Source organism: Heterocephalus glaber, unplaced genomic scaffold (genome assembly GCF_053883595.1).
Source record: "Heterocephalus glaber isolate CG9 unplaced genomic scaffold, H.glaber_assembly_v1.0 deba00001481, whole genome shotgun sequence".
In the NCBI taxonomy this organism is placed as follows: Eukaryota; Metazoa; Chordata; class Mammalia; order Rodentia; family Bathyergidae; genus Heterocephalus; species Heterocephalus glaber.
This window is the reverse complement of record NW_028258317.1, coordinates 54,939,641-54,960,030: the sequence shown is the minus strand read 5'-3', so window position 1 is coordinate 54,960,030 and position 20,390 is coordinate 54,939,641. Positions and strand designations below refer to the sequence as shown.

The 20,390-nt window shown below is 37.0% G+C and overlaps 1 protein-coding gene across 1 annotated transcript in view; it reads right to left on the bottom strand.

Moving 5' to 3' along the window:
- Positions 1 to 20,390, bottom strand: part of Gda (guanine deaminase) — a 76,514-nt gene that overhangs the window by 11,490 nt on the left and 44,634 nt on the right. Inside the window, exons 4-10 of the mRNA XM_004838447.4 lie at positions 19,004 to 19,091; positions 16,928 to 17,033; positions 11,813 to 11,840; positions 9,690 to 9,797; positions 7,503 to 7,610; positions 3,800 to 3,897; positions 1,834 to 1,901 (exon numbers count right to left, since the gene is read on the bottom strand). Of these exons, the coding sequence (XP_004838504.3) occupies positions 1,834 to 1,901; positions 3,800 to 3,897; positions 7,503 to 7,610; positions 9,690 to 9,797; positions 11,813 to 11,840; positions 16,928 to 17,033; positions 19,004 to 19,091 (604 nt within the window). The remainder of the gene's footprint in view (positions 1 to 1,833; positions 1,902 to 3,799; positions 3,898 to 7,502; positions 7,611 to 9,689; positions 9,798 to 11,812; positions 11,841 to 16,927; positions 17,034 to 19,003; positions 19,092 to 20,390) is intronic.

The following is a 20,390-nucleotide window of genomic DNA, read 5'->3' as shown; positions in this document are numbered from 1 at the left end:
CCAGAACCACTGAGCTAAATCCCCGACCTCACACTTTTGAAGCTACAGCTATACAACCCAAAGTCAAGAACTGGAAGTCATACATTGAATTTAAAATATGGGAACTAAATTCCAGAGAATCTAAGGATAAAACCTATCTTATTTTTTGTGTATTTACCTAATTTTTCATATTAATTAACTATATTATCTTTTCATATTAATTGACTCTTGGGCATTCTTTCCTTAACCATTAAAGCTTTCCTTTGAAAGCAAAATATCTAGTTTTAGACCTTAACACCTGTTAGTATATTCAGGTATTACCACCCTATCAGTGACATAAGGCTTGAATTAGAAAATTTTAAGTTACTTTGATTCTACGTAAAATTTAGGAACATTAATGTCCTTTAAAAACATAATTACAATAATTATGCATATTATTGTATTTTACGAAGTAACTGCTTCATATGATAAAATGTCTCACTGTGACAAAATGAGACTGAAGTTATTGGTGAAAATGATGGGATCATTAGTGTTGACATGCACACAGCCTGAGGGTTTTAAATACCAGATAGACAAATGCATTGAGAACAGAATGGAAAATAAAGATAAGTACTGTACAGCTGAACTCATATTTGGAATCTAATAAAGTTGATTTCATAGAACTTGAGAGCAGAATGTGGTTAAAGAGACTGGGAAGCATGGAAGGAGGAAGAGATAGGAAGGTTATTGGTAAATGGGTACAAAATTACAAAAAGAAAGACAAGTAAGTTCTGGTGTGATACTACAGATAACATACTGTGTATTTTAAAAAACTTGGAAGACATGATTATGAGTTATTTCACTACCAAGAAATGATCAGTGTTTGAGGACACAGATATGCTTGCCCTGATTGAAACATTATGCAATGTATACACGTATGAAAATGCCACATGGTACCCCATTAATATGTATAATTTTTATGTGTTGATTAAAATTTAAAAACAGAAATAGAAGAAAAGTCTTTGTGTCCCATACAGTCCCTTTAAATTTTTTTATAGTTATTTCTTAAGTAATAAAAGAAGGCTCATAGCAGATACCTAGACATTTGGGCCTGACTCTCACATTGAAAATGAACAATAGCCTCTATACTCAGGAAATACAACCAAAATGCACCTGAAAAAAACAGGCCTCATGAAGCAGCAGCCACCTTGAATGTCTTTCAGTCAGTAATTATCAGACGCCTGTTAGAAGCCAGGAGCGTCATTCGGCAAAACTGCTTAAAGCAAAGCTTGTTCTTACCCTGTCTCAGAGTTCTGGGATGCTGGCGGAGACTGAATGTGGTCACAATGGCAAAGTCAAATAAGTTTTCTCTTGAGATATTTGTGATGGGCATAGTTTGAAAACGTACAAACACAAAAATCTAAATCACTAAAACCTAGCCAGAAGGAGACAAATAAAAAAACTAAGGACTTTTTTTTTTTTTTTAAAGAAACTGTAGGGCTGGGGATTTATCTCAGTGGCACCAAGCCTGCCTGGCAAGCTCAAGGTCCTGAGTTCAATCCTCAGTATAAAAGAAAAAGAAACTGTAAAACCCTTTAGAAAGATTCATAACCCAATCTCTAAACAACAAATCAGGACCATGGCTGTGTGTGTGTGTGGGGGGGTAGTGTTAGTATCATTAAAACTTCACTCTCTGCATACATGTTCTTACTGCTTCCAATCAAACTGCTTGGCTAGACAGTTATTAAGACATCACTATCAAATAATGAATCTTATGTTTCTTCATCATACAAGAGTTACCTGCAAATCAGTCACCTAAGAAAGTCATTCCCTAACGGACCATTTTGCCACAGCTCCATACAGTGAACTACTAACCTGTCCCCAGGCCTATCTTCACTTTATGTTTCAGGACCTGAAGCACATTTAGAAAGCCACTGTGGAGCCTGTAGAGAGAGAAGATGTCAAGTAGACCCATGTGATTCCAACAACAGAAGGATGCTAATAGTAACAGTGATATCACTGAAAATTGCATTTTCCATTAATACCCACTCTAATGCTGACATAAATACGTTAGTCAAATCAGACCATCCAACTACATAAAGAGCTTATCCTTGGGTTGAGGTTACACTCAGAAAGGTACAAAGAAGCAAGAGCCAGAAGGGAAAGCAGATCACTTATATGAAAAAGAAGAAGAAGAAGAAATTAAACTTTGCAATTAGTCCAAAAGATTTTGGTTTTTTTTTTGGTACTGGGGACAGAACTCAGGACCTTGCGCTTGCAAGGCAGGCGGCAGAACCACTGAGCTAAATCCCTGGCCCAGTCCAAAAGTTTTATCTGTTGTAAACATTTTTTAATCAAGTCATCCATCTTCATTAGAAAGCAGAAACTATAGTATAAAGCTTCGTCCTTCCTCTATGACTAGAACAAGAGGTAACCCTGAGTAAACAGTGATTTGTGTTAGGACTCAGAAAACATCCCAGACAGTGGTGCTTTGGGCTTCAAGAACTGTCTCAAAAATCAGTCTGTCTCCGACTGTCTTCTGGCCTCCTGTTTCCTGGACTTCTTTCTCCCTTGCAAGGCTAAACATAGAAACTGGAATTTCTTAGGGCTGGGTGTAGCTCAGTGATAGAGCAGGTACTTCACATGTGCAAGGGACTAGGTTCAATCCTCCGTACCAAAAAAACAAACAAAAAGCTCTCTTCTTCAAGCTTAGTCACAGAAACTTGAAACTTGTTTCGCCAAAGCAAGCCATAGAAGCTAGAATATTGCTCTAATCTTCCCTCTTCATCCATCTTGGGGGCCATGAAGAAATTCTCTGACCTACCAGGCCTCGGAGAAGGCTATGAGATGCCCATGTTACAAGGGCCTGAAAATGCTGCACGGAGAGGCCAAGAAGAACCTGAACAGCAGGCTTTGATGGGCTTTCTCACTCAATCTCTTAGCATTACGTAAATCTTTCCTGTCTAATAACATTTCTATATGGTTGTCCATGCTTCATCAAATCAAAACAAAAACAGGGAGAAATCTCTGTCTTTTCATCTTCATTCTAAAGGCTCTTGTGCAGCTAAAACTTTGATTAAATCTATTTGTTGAGCTGGTGTCTTTTGTGTTAGAGGATAGGAAATGACCCTTATGCTGATGAGAAAAGGTACCAGCCCTGCCGGGAGGGTACAACTACTAAAAGGGGTACAGACTCATAAGTCAAGGCCTGAGAGTCTAGATGCTGCTGCTGAGAACAGTACTGAGAGGGAGAGAAGGTTCCTGGGCTGATTTCTGGACCTCATGACCTTCAGCTTAAGAGGTGTGCACCTTTCTAAAAAGACAAACTAAAGCATATCCTTAGAAGTCCAAAAAGATGCAAAGGTCAAAGTGATCTGTTCAAAATGCACATGAATATATAAGCCCCAATGACACATAATAAACCTCTCATAGTTGTTAGAGAATGGTAAGCAGAAATGTATCCTTTTGAAATTTAACTTCAAACCTAAATCTGCAAACCTGGATCATGTTTTAATTTAGAGGATGTTGTATAACTCATCCAAAGAATGTTAAGTTTTTTCCCTATGGGGTCACAAGGCCATAATTAAGGTGACATATGCAAAATTTCTTATCATGGTGCTATTCAAATGGATACTCTGCAAAAAAATCCTCATTTTAACTGCTCCTTTTTTTCCTGCACCACAGCAGAGTAAATGTCCACCTATCAAGTTCCTATCCCAATCAGATGTAATGATAAAAGACACATCCTGGAGGGATGAAATGACTCAGAAAACCAAGATGTCTGGTGGCCTACCTGCAACCTACACATTCATAGTTTACCAAACTATTATCACCTACTTACGATAAGTTAGAATTGGGACAATGTGAGATGGAAGCTCCTCGTTCATGGAATATGTCCAGTTCTTCTGCAGAAAGGTAGCAGCCATGCGCCATCACCGTCTGGAGAGAAGATGTCCGACATGAAGTTCATCACTCAAAAATACATACACCAGTACTCTCTCACAAGGAGATATTCTTGGGAGAGAGGAAAGCTGTGACTCAGCTGTCACCCTTGTTACAAGAATAATTACAATTATTTGCATGTACAAAATTCCTGAGTATAAATCTTATACCTCCAGAAAATGCATTTAAAAACATTTTATCACAAAACTCTCAGCCAATTTGTGGATCTTACTTTGGTTTCTTTTTTGTTGTTGTTGTTGTCCTATAAAATAGTGAGGGTTGGTCTAGGTAACCTGCAAAATAAGATACCCTACCAGTTTGAAGTAGTTGGATATCCTATTCTATCATTTCTGCTTTAGAAAACTGTCAAGTTGTTTTCTTTTCTAAGTGTATGTGGTGAGCCACTGGTAGAGCTATGCTTATTCCAATTCTAATCAAAACTTTCTAGAAATATGTGGTAGCTGTGAGAGTGATCCTCCAAGAATCGTGCTTTATTTCTGATCATAGATCTAACGTAGTACCAGTGGTCTTAACACATACCACCAAATAAATCTTAACTCACCCATATTCATGTTTTCATAAAATTAGGCAGTCTAACATAAGCATTAATTTAGAAAGTAAAATTGATGAAAGAAAGCAGACATTGCATATATGTGAGACCTCTCCAAAGTTTTAGTCTTGGTAAAATTTGTGAGTTTTCCTGAATAAGACTTTACTCTTCTAAAATTCTTTTCCTCTCAGTAAAAAACCTATATCTAAATAGCTTTCTCTTTGAAAGTCATAGTTCAGAGACCAGAGAATTACCATTAAAATAAAACCTTCCCAACCTCATGCAAATTGAGGGTTAATTCATTAGTTGTATGGAAATTGTGCAGAGGAGGGTGAAAATTATGATGTAGCATTCATGTGATTTACACAGAGTATTATCCTTTTGAAACAGTTACAGTCATATCTCCTGCCACATGCTCATTCAGAAATTTTTTGCTGCAGTAAATCCTCCATGCAGTTTGCACATTTCAAAGAAGGCCAAAGCCAAAGGGTATATTATTGTAATGAGATTTCTTATCATTCATAATAATTTTAAATAATTATAAAGATAATACATACTATTTTTTAACATCTTAAGAGTTTAGAAATGTTTTTGCTTTCTCCCTCAGGAAGAGCTTCTTTTAACATTCAGTGCATGCCTTCATGCACTTTCTGCCAAGTGAGAACACACCTACACATCAGAGCACATCAAACTCTACTGTGCATTCTTCCCTGGAAGCCTGGACACTTCATTCTTGGTGAATGTTGGACAGAATTCTAATCACGTATGTTTTATAATTAAACAATCCTCTACCGATGGTCATTTAAAATTTTTCATATGTAATTACTATCCCTATTTTTTTTTTTTTTTTTTGGTACCGGGGATCGAACTTGGGTCCTTGCGCTTGCGCAGCAGGTAGCGAAACCACTGAGCTAAATCCCCGGCACCTACTATCCCTATTTTTAATCCTTACAGAAAGAATACTTGAAATGCATTTGCTGGGCAACCCACTTTCCGGTCCCCCTGCCATCTCTCTTAGAAGCTCTCTTTCTCTCATTAAATTTGTCCTACTCTTAACCTCCATTGTTCCAAGAATTCATTCTTTGATTTTAGAAAACACAAACTTGGCCTTTCCGATATCTAGCAGAAATGCATCTAATGTTCTGGATTTGATTTAGATTCAGCCACCAGACATGAAAAGCGAAAACCAAGAGAAAGATCTGTGTCTGAGGGTATTAAGCATAGAACAGGAGCCATGACAGCACAGGTTTGTAATTAGCTTATAGAAATGTGAATAACCATAAAACTTCTGCTTCTATAATTTTAATACATTACCATGGAATGCCTTCTTTTTGTGCAATAAAACAAAAGCTACTTTTGGTTTATCAAAATTTTGAGAAAATAAGAAACATGTAAAAATACACCAAAGTTTGAAAAACAATAGAAAATTCTGAACAACATCATTGAGAAATTGAGCTATCAGAATGTTATTAGGCTGAAGTAAGATTTTAATGATTTTTTTTTCTTTTGGTAACAGGGATGGAACTCAGGACCTTGCATTTGCAAGGCAGGAACAGCACCACTGAGCTAAACCTCCAGCCCAAGATTTTAATGACTGAAATTTAAAATTCCAACTGTTATCCCGGGGATTTAGCTCAGTGGTTCCGCCACCTGCCCTGTAAGTGCAAGGACCCAAGTTTGATCCCTGGTACCAAAAAAAAAAAAAAATCCAATTGTTTCTGAGAATAACAATAATAATAGTGTTTCTGGTCAATCTGCTATAAACACTAGTAAAACTGTTGCTTTCCATATAATCAAAGCCCTTTTCCCAAGGTTCAGATGAGTATTTTGTTTTCCTACATAAACTGTTATTTACAACTATGTTTACATGTGTACATATTTATAATTTATAACTGACAGACACTAAAGGGGCAGTGTAGAAATTTTAAACATTCTTTTTTTTTTGGTACTGGGGATCGAACTTGGGTCCTTGCACTTGCACAGCAGATGACGAAACCACTGAGCTAAATCCCCGGCCCCCAAACATTCTTAAAGTGTTTAATAATGAATACCATAAAAAGTGTCTTTCTCACAAGCCTACAAGCATTACCTACTTTCGATACCATATATGGCACACACACCCAACCTACATCAAAGAGCTCTGCTATATTTAAATGTGTAAGAACATAGGGTCTCTTCTATTCCAAAGTGTGAATAAAGTGAATATTTTAAAAATATTTAGATAACAAAGAAGGTATTAATGGAAAGGGAATTAAAGAAATATATTTATTGGCTCATGTAACAGTTTTATTTTATTAAGGATTATGGATTATTTTTGTGAGGGAATTTTTAATGTCAAGGCTGTCTTCAAAGCAAATTTTGTTAATAAGATGCATTTGTGACCTTAGTATTAATACAATCATGCAAAAACACATAACAGATTCACACTTAAACAAAAAAAATGGAAAAAACTGAGAGGCAAAGGAAAAACAATTTTTGTTAAAGAGTTTGCTTGTGTCTATAAGATACTCCTTTTATTTTGTGAACATGCCTTTTTTGGCACTATAATCAAATACTTTACAAAATTGCAAGAAATGCCACTATTAGGCTATTTACGTTTCTACAAAAACATCCTCATTAAGGTGCATCTATTATTACAAGTCAACCAATGACTGCTAATATACACAACAATTTTGAACCTAGGCAAATATTTGATAACTTTCATTAGCATATTTCAGGGACATAAAGAGTATTTTTAAATATTGAAATAAAAATGAATTTTATCATGAAAAAAAAAAGAAATGCATTTGCTGACTCAAAGGAAGGCACATTTACATGCTAATGGTACTGTCAGATTGTTTGGAACAAATGATGTCTCACTGTGGTAAGGAGCCTTAGAGTTGACTGGGGTGAAACCACACACACACACACACACACACACACTCACACTGGATTTTCTGCTAGTGTGGTATATGAATGCATGTCACAAAAGTCTGATAATCACAACTGAGATTTTAAGGTTTAGATAAATGTACCTGACTTCACATACATTATGTCGTGAAACAGAATGTACCTTATCTGTTAGAAGATTATTTTTATCATAGACATCTGTGTAGTTCTTATAACTGGGGAACAAGTTTTTCACTGCTTCAACTTCATCCAGAGTTTCACTTATATGGCTCTGCAAGAAAAAAATTAGCATTTTTACATTTTTTTTCCTGTAAAATATTAGAAACTACACTTCCTCCAAATTCTCTTTGATTGGTTCCTAGTTGCTGATATAGGGGACCATATAGTATATGGGTTTATTTAAAATAATTATATGCATAATATATAACAACATATGATCAAAATACTATGAAGAATACATGTGTGTATAATATCAAGACAAAATTTTTCAATAGTCTTTTGCAATTCCAACTATAGTAAGAAAAAAATTCAAAGTACTCTGTAAAGTGTGTCAATAATTCAGCTATTTGTAGCAACCTGCCTTTTCTGGTATTGGCCATTTAAGAAAGAGTGTATCACAAGACATATAGCATGGCTGGAATCTGAGCAAAAAAGCTAGAGGTGTAGCCAAAGTTCCAGCTCTAGTTACCACTCTTAGGTGAAATAAATTCTTTCCTTTGGGCCTCCCTTTTCTTGTTTCTCAAATAAAAGGGTTGGGCTAGATGAGTGATTTTCTAAATTCTATTACCTGCAGGTATATTATTCATACTTCATGTTTGCAAGTCATAGGTATCTAACATGTAAAAGGCAAACACAAGTTGCCCCTCAGAATGATAAGGATTGGGCCTCCGGGACCCTGTCCCTAATCTGTCCCCTTTGTTGTTTTTCTCAGTGAGTTCCCCTGCAAAAACATAATTTGAAAATAACCACGGTGAACAATTCTACTCTCATCAAGAAAGAGTCCACAGGAATCCACATGTAAGCAAAGCAAATGAATCTGAGGCCCACATGCTGACCTTTCTCCAGGTCATGTAGCTTGAGAGGACATAAGGCATTTTTGAGATACAACACTTAAGAATAACCACTCCAACTCACAGCCTAAAAGAAAGATCCTTTCAGAGTACTTATGATAAGTATATATTATGGGCAATAACAATGAACACATGAAAACTTCCAAGAATGGCAATGCCATTTCTCTTTCTCCATAAGGGAGACTATGCAGAGCCAGAAAAATGACAGGAAGAGATAGCAATATTCTACAAACAGATGTTCCACCTAGACAATGAGCTCTATCTCTGGCCTTGAGAATCTCAGATCACTGATGAAAGGCCTGAACATAGGAAGAGAAAGGACAATCAGATATTTCATATCATTTTGGTACATGAGAATAAATACAGACCTCTATACTGACCCTAAGCAAGAACAGACCTTGTTGCATGTATTTTCCATTTTAGTTTTTATATCTTCGTAAATGTTTTTTGTACTTTAGTTTATAAGGAACAGAAGAATTTGATGTTAAAAGAAGAAACGTCATCTAATTTTATCTCCAGGAGATAACTGTGTGGGATTGAATCCAAAATTCAAATATCAGACACCAAAATTAATAAAAATAGGAAAAACAAGAATAGGTAATGGGACCTAAGAAGATGAATTTTTTTAAAAACCTACAAAATGGTAAAGGGTCAATAAGTTGCCATTACCTTGAGTTGCCCTTTCTTAAGATAGTCAACTCTTCAGAGGAGAAATTTTAGTACGGTATGTAATTAAGGTGGATGAGGAGGAAAGGGAGCTCCCAATTTAATTCAAGGTTTTAAAAGTGCTTTATACCTAAATTGCAACAATTTATATATATCCTGATTTTAAATTAAGAAACTCAGAACAAAGGGCTTTGCAGTTCATTTTTGTAAGGTAGAAATTAGGTTCTTTTTGTTTTTTGAAATAGCAGCTGATTCCTCCAAGAATGAGGGTATAGAACACAGAGAAGCTGTCAAATAAAAGAGAAGCAAGAAAGAAATGCATTTAGGGTATCATACAGAGACTAGGTAAACAGTACATCACTGACTTTGCTATTGATCACAAAGATATTTCAATCTCTTGAAGACTGACTGGAGAACACTGAGAATGAAAGGAATTTCAGTTTTATTACCTGCGAAGTTAAAGAACTGGATTAAGTGACATCTGGAAGAGCACTTCCTGCCCTGTAATGCTTTGACGCTAAAAGATTTCAGTGGCAGAACTGGAGATCATGATTTAAGGTAATCGGAAATCTTTCAGGTCTAGACAGAGGCACAACCAGAAGAACAATACCTACCTGAATGTGCAACTCATGGGCCTTAGCAATGCTGCCAAGTTCCCCCATCAAAGTCTCAGAGCAGGAAAGGGCAAAACGTGGTGTCACTATGGGCTTCACTCTGGAATACTGGAAATAACAAAAAACAACTGATAAGGAAACTGTAGACATCATGAACATACAGCATACTCCAAAATGCATGCATATATATATATATATATATATATATATATATATTAAAAACACACACAGCAAGTTAATTTTACATCTGCATTTTTGAGGGCAGTTCCCTATTCTAAGTCAGTTTCATGGAAACAACTCATAACTGAAAATAATGTATAATATATTCTACAGTACTAAGGTTAGCAGAAGAAAAACTTGTCCCAAATGAAAGACACTTCTCTCCTTTCATTAAAGCCCAAATGAGGTCTAGAGTGGGTGGCCTTTCTGAAGAGGACTGGAGGCAGAAAGGACCATGCTAAGGAAACTACAAGTGAAGCAGAAGCCTATTTCCTTTTCCACATCTCGGGGAGGCATGCTGGCCACAGCTTATTGGACTGTAGGATCAGCTCTGGTGCCGCCTAAGGTGAGAGGCTGGGCAGGAGAGAAGAACTCAGAGAGAGGTGGTGAGGATAAGGATCTACAAATTTCCACCTAATTCTCCCAAGGTTCAATCAGAAGAAATTCTGAGCATTCCTGTAATTTTCATTAAGATCCTAAAAATGGTAAGGGAAAGATCAAGTTAGTCTAAGAGATGATCTCCTGGAACCATGAACCAGCCTGCTGGCTTGGAAACAGGAAATAATTTTGTCTGCAGAGGCTCACTAATGCCAGGACACTGCCAAAGGCATTTCTGGTGGACTATGTGCCAGCATCTGACAGACCACACATGTATGGGCAAGGCAGCCAGTGCCTCAGGGCACCCAGACCAGACCAAACAGCACCACACTTTCTAGATTCCACCTATTACCCACACCTATGAATCGCTTTCCCTCCTACCCAAAGACCAGTCCTGTGATTAAAAGGTGCTAGAGGAGAAAGACACTCAACTCGGCAATGATGGAGATTTTCAAATGTGAGTTCAACAAACAGCTTAATGAACTTGGGATCAATTCATTTCACCTGACTCAATTTCGTTTTCTTGTAGCACATGGGCAGGGGATTTTGTAGACAAGAAGTTTTGTGGCCAAGAAATGTACCCATAATTATAGAAATAAAACAGACTTCATGTTTGCACATATATGAGTGGTGATTAATTAAATTCACTAAAATCAGTTAGTACTTCCTAATTTCAATGTTATGTGTCAAAAACAAACAAAGAAACAAACACAGGTCTAGATGTAGGGTTGCACCAGCCTTCACCAGAAAGAAAAAAATGCCTGACCTCTGTCTCTATGAGCTCAGCTTTTTTAGATTTCATAAATCCATGAGTAGTCCATGTGTCATTTGTGTTTCTAGGGCTGGGTTCTTTGACCTAGCATAATGTTTTACAATTTATGCATGCTGTAACACAGGCAAAATTTCCTTTTATTATTGCTGAATAACATCACATTTTATACACACATATATTATATATCTATATGTACATTGTATGTACATACATAGAGAGACACACACTGTGTGTGCATATATCCATTCGTTTGCCGACATACTCTTATGTTATTTCCATATCTCAGCTATGGTGAATAATGCTCTATGAACATAGGAGTGAAGACATCTCTTTAAGATACTGATTTTGTTTCCTTGGATAGATGCCCAGAAGTCAGATTTCTCAATTATATGGGGAGATATTGGTCAAAGGGTATAAAATATCAGTTATATAATGAAAAGATTCTAGTATCTGCAGTTTTGGTGTTAATTTAACTGTGATCATCATTAGACAATAAAAAATGTATCAATTCATCCTATTATACACACTAAATATTTATAATAGTTATTTGTCAATTAGATATTTTAAAATTTAAATGCCTGACCTCACTGAGATGAGTTCTCGGGTCCACAATGACAATTTAAGGTTCTAGAAAAATACTTCCTCAGGCATAGAATAAACTAAAGGCACACAGAGTAATCTCTATAAACTTAATAATGCATCCTACACTAATAAAATGGTAATGCAAATGTAAGCTCCGAACGGTCTCACTTACCTTCTTTTCAAGCATTTCTGACACAAATCTGGAACAAAGGAACAAATGGGAAGTTAGAAAATGTAAGTATTTTCAAATAAATGTATTAAAAGGGCACAAACATGCCCCTTACATGTCCTGATTTTCTTTGAAATATTTCTAATGCTGCACTTGCTTCATCACCACTAACTGAAGTTTAACAAGTAGTAATCACTCTGATTTCTTACTTGCAGCCATTCTAGCATCAGTTGGGCTATTCATGAGTATTCCTACACCACTCAAGCTGTTGTACCAGCTCAGACTCTGTGGGGGAACACTGCAATATGCTGGACTCTGTGGATACTGGAGTCAAAGAGCTCTATGCACATGGAAGGTACTAAGAAGCTATGGGGCTGTCTATATCCAATTTTCCTAATGTGGAAGCTACTGGTTCACATAACAGCAGCACTTACTTCCAAGGCCAGGGTCCTACAGGGCATGGATACTGGAGTAAGGCAGAAGGCACAGGCCAATGGTGATTTTAAAAGGTGTGCTGAAAGGGCTGAATGGTGATCCTACCAGGTTTGCTGCATGGATAACGACAATTGTAAGTAAAGGCTATGAAATGTCTACTTTTGCCCTGGCCAGAAGTTCTAGCTTACTAGCTATAGTTCCCTGTCTTCTGGTAGACTTTTTGTTTCAGTATAAAATATAAATTGAGGGACAGGGATTTAGCTCAGTGGCACCGTGGCTGCCTCTCAAGTGCAAGGTCCTGAATTTGATCCCCAGCACCAAAAAAAAAAAAAGGAAATTGAAGTTTACAAGGACCACAAAAGTAGATTATTAGAGAAGCTAAGAATATGACCAACCAATGGTAAAGGGAAAGTAGATACTTCTCCACTCTGAGCATGTAGCAAGCCCCTGCCCTCCTTCCAAGAGGAAATGCTTAAATTGACCAAGGGCTCAGAAATAAAACAAAGTCAGACTTCTAAACCTTGTATTAGGAGAAGTGTTTTTCCCCCTAGGGAAATATCTATGCCAAAAGAATTTTCTTCTCTATTTCTTGGATATTGAATACAATACAATGAAATTCTTAATTACTCAAAGTACTAGGGAAAAGCCATTCACAATCATGTAATCTAAGTACCTACATGATCAATAGAATTTCCCATTGTTATATCAAAATAAACATAATGAAAATTCATGGTCTTAAGAAATATTATGACCCACAAACAAAAGAAATCTTGTGAGATCACACACTTAAAAGTAAATCCAATCTACACAAGGATCCTTGATACAATATAGGATAGGGAGAGGGTAATTTTAAAATTAATTTTATTGGTACATTTTAGGTACACAATATAATGACATTCATCTTTGGAAATTTGTACCTTTACATAATCTCTCTTGGTTCTTATTTTTTCCCTATTCCCCTGCCTTCCCTTCAACCCCTCCATCCCTCCCTATTTACAAAGACTTTGTTTCCATTTTTTCATTTTATCATATTAATTCCATACCTTTCTTTCCTTTCCCCTACCCCTCCCGATTCCCCTTCCCCTTTGCCCCTTTTCTTCCTATTTCACATTATCTATTATACCTTTTAGTCCTTATTTATACTTTCAGTTTTTCACACTAGAGAAACTATTTGGTATTTACACGTGTGTGTCCTATTTCTTTCGCCTAAGAGTATGGCCTCAATGTGCATCCACTTAGCTATAAATGTCTCTAATTTCTCATTTTTTATGGCTAAGTAGTACTCCACTTTATAAAAAAAAAACCCATCACATTTTCTTTATGCAGTCTCCAGTTGATGGGCTGCTTCCAAGTTTTAGCTATTACAAATTGTGCTTCTATGAACATGGGTGCACATATATCACTGTGGTATGATTTTTTAATTCTTTTGGGAAAGTATCCAGCAGGGGAATAGCTAGGTCAAATGGGACTTCCAGTCCTAGTTCTTTGAGGTATTTCCATACTGATTTCCACAGTGGTTGCACCAGATTATAAGGAGAAGGTAATTTTAAAAAAGAATCCTTCATTTTGCCAAGGGATTTACATTAGGGTAATTAAGGTACTTCCCCAAGGCTTTAAAAAATACTTTGATGCACAAAAATAGCATTGATGTGCAAAACTGTAAAAGTAACACACCAATTTCATCAAGTTGGGTAAACCCAGACATGGTCCATGGCAAATGGGAAGAGGGACTTAATGGATAAATTCATCTTTCAACCTTGCGCAGGAGATTTAGCTCAGTGGCACTGTGCCTGCCTTGCAAGTGCAAGGTCCTGAGTTCAATCCCTGGTACCACCTCCCCCAAATCACCTCAATCTTAATTCTACACCATAAAAAGACTCTAGAGTGTGATAACATATCTTGAGACTCTGAGCTTTTTTAAAAAATGTTTTCTTCAACTGTGTGGGATTAGGGTATAAAAGTGAGAGGAAGGATTGCTATTATACTACAAGAAAAAAATATGTAGTCAGAATCTCTGCAACTATGCTATATTTATAGCTTCAAAATCTTTGTATACCAAATGATTCTCTTTAAACTTAAAAGCAAACCTTCAAAGATTATATTTACTTTAAAAAATGAATACTGTTCTACCTAACTCTTATTTAAAAGGATGTAAACTAGGAAGCACACATCTCAGACACACTTTAGAAAACTATTTCATTGGAGTTTTATTTGCATACCATAAAATTCACCTGTTTTAAGTGCACTATTCACTACCATTATAAACTAGTTTTGAACATTTTCATTATTCCAGTTAGATCCTGTCAGCTCATTCACAGTTAATACACATTCTTACCTTTAGTACCAGTTCATCTCTAAGCTAATTTTCTGTCTCTACGGAACTGTATTTTCTACATTTCATATAAATGGAATAATATAATAGGTGCCTTTTGTGTATGGTTTCTTTTTCTTAGTATATTTAAAAATACATCCATGTTCTAGTGTATGTCAGTAACTCATTCCTTTTTATGGCTGAATAACATGCCACTGTATACCCCATTTTGTTTCTCCATTTGCCAGTTGGTGGAAATTTCGATTGTTTCCACTATTTGGTGTAGAAGTCCTCTGATGGCCTTGGTGATCCAACTCTTCCTCTTTCTCTCTTGTAGTCCTCAGAGTACAGAATGTACTATAAATGCAGCATTTGAGATAAGGAGGAGCTGGCCACATCAGCCTGAACTCTGTCATTTTTCCTATTAGAATAGAATGTCCTAAAACTCTTTAGCTTAGTGATTGAAATTTCTCCCTTGTATAAAACCCCAGACAGAGCATGGTTTAAGGGTTCTCAGTTGTATTACAATGTAGGTCACACAGAGCTAAGACTCCACTCATCCTGGGCCTTGGGGGACCTATTTGCCATGAATCCTAGGCTTCTACTATCTGTTACTGCCTGTGTGTGAATAATAACTTACTTAACTGTTGTGTAGAGTTCTGTGCCTCAGCGGACTTGTGCATGTGGATTAACACTAGTGTGTGGTAGTAGTGAGGTGTTTTGAGTCCTCCACTAGGACTGATACTGGTGCACAGTGAAACTTAACTTACACTTGGCTTCTGTGAATAATGATACTATGAACATTCACACGCAAGTCTTTGTGTGGATATATTTTCTCATTTTCTTTGTACACACCTTCTTTTTAACACTTCAATTTGCATACGGAACCCTATTCTTTCAGGTCATGATGTCCTCAAAGCAGACTGTTCACAACCTCTATTGAGTTATGTTTTATGCCCAACAGCAGCAAAGGAGGCCTTGGTCCTTCCCAAGGTCTCTCTCTAGTTTGAGTGCCATGGATCAAACGTCCTTAAAGCTTTTGTATTTTAGTAGTACAGTGAGATACCACACAGAGATGTGGAACAAAGGTAGGAAAAGGAACCATGGTCTTCTCTCTGGTATACATACAATGCACTTTGGAAGATGTCATTTCAGGTCACATTTTTCTATTTCTCTGTGTTAGTAGGTTATAGACATTCTAGCAGCTATGCAGAACAACTTTTCTCTTTCTATACTAGGACAAAATGGTAGTGAGAGATGCATATATTACTTTGAAAAAGTCCTAAAAGGATCCAAAGTAAAATCCCAATATACCAGTAACTTTATGTGCTTTAAGTACAGAGAACATTTTTCTTTGTACTCTTTTGTGCTTCTCCACATTTTAAACCAGAGGAGTACATGGTCTTTTGGTATTTTTAAGAAAACTTTTGTAGTGAAATGGCTTTTATTCCTCTACAAATGTAACTCATTTTTCCAAACTTCCTGTGTGTGATTTCATTCTGTAGATGAGCCCTCAGAGTATCATTTCTGAGTATGCACACACCTAACAAATGCTCTTGCATGGCTCCTGTTTCTCTCTCTTACATTCTCTCTTTTAAATGTTAAACATGATCCATCACATATCAAAAAGACCTCTAAATACAGATGCACTGACCCTGGTTTTAAATTTTGGTTCTGCCACTTAAAAGCCACGTGGCTACTACAGTTTGACAACTATCCCCCAGAGGTACCTGTGTTAGAGGACTGGCCCCCAGGATGGTGCTACTCCAGGTGGAGGAATACCCAAGAGATTACCTAGATCATTGGAGGTGGGTGTGGTCCCCGAGGGGGATTGTGAGAATCCAGCCAGGCCAGTCTTCTGTCCCTTGCTCTGCTTCCTCACTCCTGAAGTGCCTGGTTTGCTCTGCCACAGGCTTTTGCCATGATGTTCTGTCTCATCAGAGGCCCAAAGACATGGGGCTATGCAATTAAGTGCAGGAACCTCAGGACCATGAGTCCAAATAAACCTTTTCCCCTTATAAGTTAATTATCTATGGTATTTCATTGTACTAAAAGTAGACTGATGAATACAGTGTGGGCAAGTCATAGCCTATGTAGACTCAGTTCTCTTATCATGAGATACCTAATGTAGATTTTACTAAGGATCAAGTGTGGCACTGTAAAGGAAAGTGCTTTGTAAATGATGAACAACTATCAAGTGTTAGAGCAGATTCACTGGAGCTGTAGGCACTGCATTAAACAGAACATTCTGAATCAACATACGCAGATGCAATGAGAAGAGTCATATGCAGATTTCCTCTTTCCATCTCAAAGTCCATCAGTGTAGCAGAAGACTCACCCACAGGATGAACAAAGACACATGGGCATGTTACCTTTTTGTTTCCCTGACTGATTCATCAGTGGTTTCCTTGTATTCTGGAACACTGTTATTCAAATCCATGCATACTTTGCCAACAAATGCCCGTTGCCCAAATTTATCTGTGAAACACAAAAAGAATCTGAAGGAATTTTTCTTTTCCAAAGTGTACTTTTCTGAGCCTTCTAGAAATACTTTAAATTAAAATAATTATAAAAAATGCAAGTGTAAAGGGTATTCAGTATCACACCACTTAGGAATAATAACAACGACCCACTAAATTCAGTAAGTTGTAGAAGTGTTTCTAAGTATTGTACATCTGCCTGACTAGGTAATAACTGGGTGTACTGTAGCTCTTAATCAGATTTTCCCTTTGTTTATACAGTTTGTCTATATGTTTACCAGTGTCAACTATCTTTGCTCTCATTTTACCACACAGGAAAGAGGGAACAGCCTCAGATCCTAGGGAAACACTCTACTATTTTTTGGCATACCCACATTCTATCTCTTCTCCTTTTTCCATTTCTCTTTCTCCTCTACTCATAATCTCCCTCCTGTCAACCACTCCACTACCATGCCTTGGATTGGTCTGTGTACACATGGTGCTCTCCTTGATGAAACACAGCATGGTAAAGTGTTAAGAATGTAAAGTGTTAAAAATGTGAGGGATTCAGTGTGACACCTTATGTGGATTTGATACCTTATTTCTCTGGTTAATTCCTAGGATGGCCGATGCTATTTGCTTAAGATCTAGACCTCTATGTTCCCATTGTCCTCTGCCAAATGCAGGGTTATAAGGAATATACCCAATTACGTACTAGGCTCTGTTTATGCTACTCGGGTACTATACTGTTGCTCTCCTTAACTGTTGCCGTATCAGTAGTATTACTTTGGGGAATTTTACTTAATGTCACTAGCAGCTCTGAGCACTAAGAACCTAATACTCACCAGAGGTGCTGGAAGAATTCTATTTCAGCGAGAAAGTTGAAGGTACACAGGGCAATGTTGCTTTGACAAAGTTCCCACTGCTATTATACAAGTCTTTCAAAATGTTTTCTGCTATTCTCTTTCTGCTGTAATTTAGTTTAATACCTGGCTATTAGATTATTCTCCCTTACAATGTCACTTTCATTATATCACTCACTTGGCCTAAAAATTTTACTATCATGTTTGATGCTTATTCAAGCCCCTCCTTAATCTAAACTATCCCACCTGCCCAATATCCTCAACCACCCCAACATGCAAAGTCTTCTTCTCCATTAAACTACTGTTTCCTGCTTCCTGTATTCACCACTGATATCCTTGTTTAAGCCATCTCATTTCAGATGTTTAGGAGATGGTTTAGTCTCTCCCCAGTTTTCTTTTCTCCAAAACCCAGTTTAAAGGTCCTTTCTATGAAACATTCCCAGATGACCTAGTTGGGTTTTCATTTCCTCCTCTGATCACTGTAATAATTACTTTCAGGATTACCTTGGCCACCAGCAGTGGCTTAAGTGCATCGGTCAACAGCATTTACTAAGTGCTTGCTACACGCCAGACACTGTACTGGACACAAGAATTAGAACCATCGACCTAAATTCAGTCTCACTTCGGCTTACTAGCTGTTCTACCTTGGGCTTATTTAATCCATATAGAGTGCTTGATCCAATGTTGGGCATCTAATAACAGCTCCACAAATGTTACTAAAATTATTAATCAATCTATACAAGTGTTCTGTCTGGCTCTTCAAGGACAGAGACTATCTTCCCAGCATCAAGCACTCTGACCTGAGTCTAGCCAAAAGACCTAAATAAACTGTTGCCATAGAAAGAATTAATAAACTTACCCTAAAAGGCTCTAAATGAGTACACAAAATTCAGATCCATAAACATTATTCTGGAACTAGAAACCATAAGTAAATAATCAAATTACTTAAACAATAAAAAAAATTCAAGGGGCACAGTTATACACAGACACCTAATTACTTGCAAAAAATGCAGTGCTCCAGGTCTAGCCATTAAAAAGCAGGACTGCCTACAAAGCAAAGTCGCTGTCCAGGCTGGGCTGGCTGTCTTTGCTTGATGTGTGCATAAATCCTGCTTTATCCACTCACCTGTAATCTCTGCAAGGAGCAGGGATGCATCTGTGTGAATTGTGCCAAAGTAGCAAGCTGTGGTTGTTCCATTCTTTAATGTTCTCCTCTAAAAATAAATCACAAAAACCCCAAATTACATGTGCTCAGAAAAGTCACATGGCATTTACAAGACGAAAATAGAATTCTAGTTTTTAATTTTCAAATGCTTTTAAAAGTATGCCATCTTGATGTGAAATATATTTAAGTGGCAAAAGTATTTATATTCCCAGTGTTAGTTCATACTTTTGATTTCCTACAGTCATGCAGCTCTATGTTTCAAAATTCACAAATGTGATTCATATTTCTTAGGATTGTTTGAGGATATCCAAATTTCATTGCATGTAGGAGTGCAAAATGAGATTTTCCTATTAACAGAGTAAAATTATTCAGCTCTACTTAGAATTCCATCTGGTAAATTGATCACATGTATGTATCTTTTTGTGTTTAGCAATCTTTATTAACAACACAGTGGAGAAGTAAAAAATTTATTCCCTCACAATAAGAACATGAGACAGGAACAGGGGAGACATTTCAATGTCTTCTTAGAAGACAAAGAACATGGATAAGAACCTGGAAACAACTTTAGAAAGAAGGTGAGAGCATGCAGGTGCTAGCATGGAATCGGCTGCAAGTCTGTACGCAGATAATTAAAGCCTGGCCGGAACCTTCTCCACAATGTTGAAATCATTCAATCACTCCTAATCTGTTCCTTGCAGAAAGATATACTCTCTGTATATCTGGAAAATCGATAGTACTTACAGGGTAAAATCCCCACCCAAACAAGATGAAGTGGTTAAAGTAAAAATCTGGCTAATCTCCAGGGTCTCTGGTCATCTTACTCAGAATATCACATGTATTACTCCTACTTCTCCTGAAAAGAACCCAAAGGATTCTTTCCTAAAGAAAAAGATTGGCTTTAAAAGAACAATGTCCCCACAGTGACACTTAGGGCCTATTTACTGCTTCCACAGGTCATCCCATAATGACGTTCACTAGTCAGCAGGTGCTAGCTCTACCCAAATCTTCCCATTGGCATTTTAGGGCATCACATTTATTTATTTATTTATTTTTCCCCCCATTAACTTTATTGGTACATTTTAGGTATAAAATAGTTACATTCATCATTGGGATCTTGTACCATTACATGAGTCTCTTGGTTCTTATTTTTTTCCCCTCCCCTTGCCCTCCCTTCACCCCCTCCACCCTTCCCTATTTGCAAAGATGTTGTTTCCATTTTTTTCCTTTTCTCATATTATTTCTTTTCCCCTACACCTCCCACTTCCCCTGCTCCTTTAGACCTTTTCTTCCTATTACACAATATCAATTATACATTTTTTAAATTACAATATCAAGATCTAGGAGACAT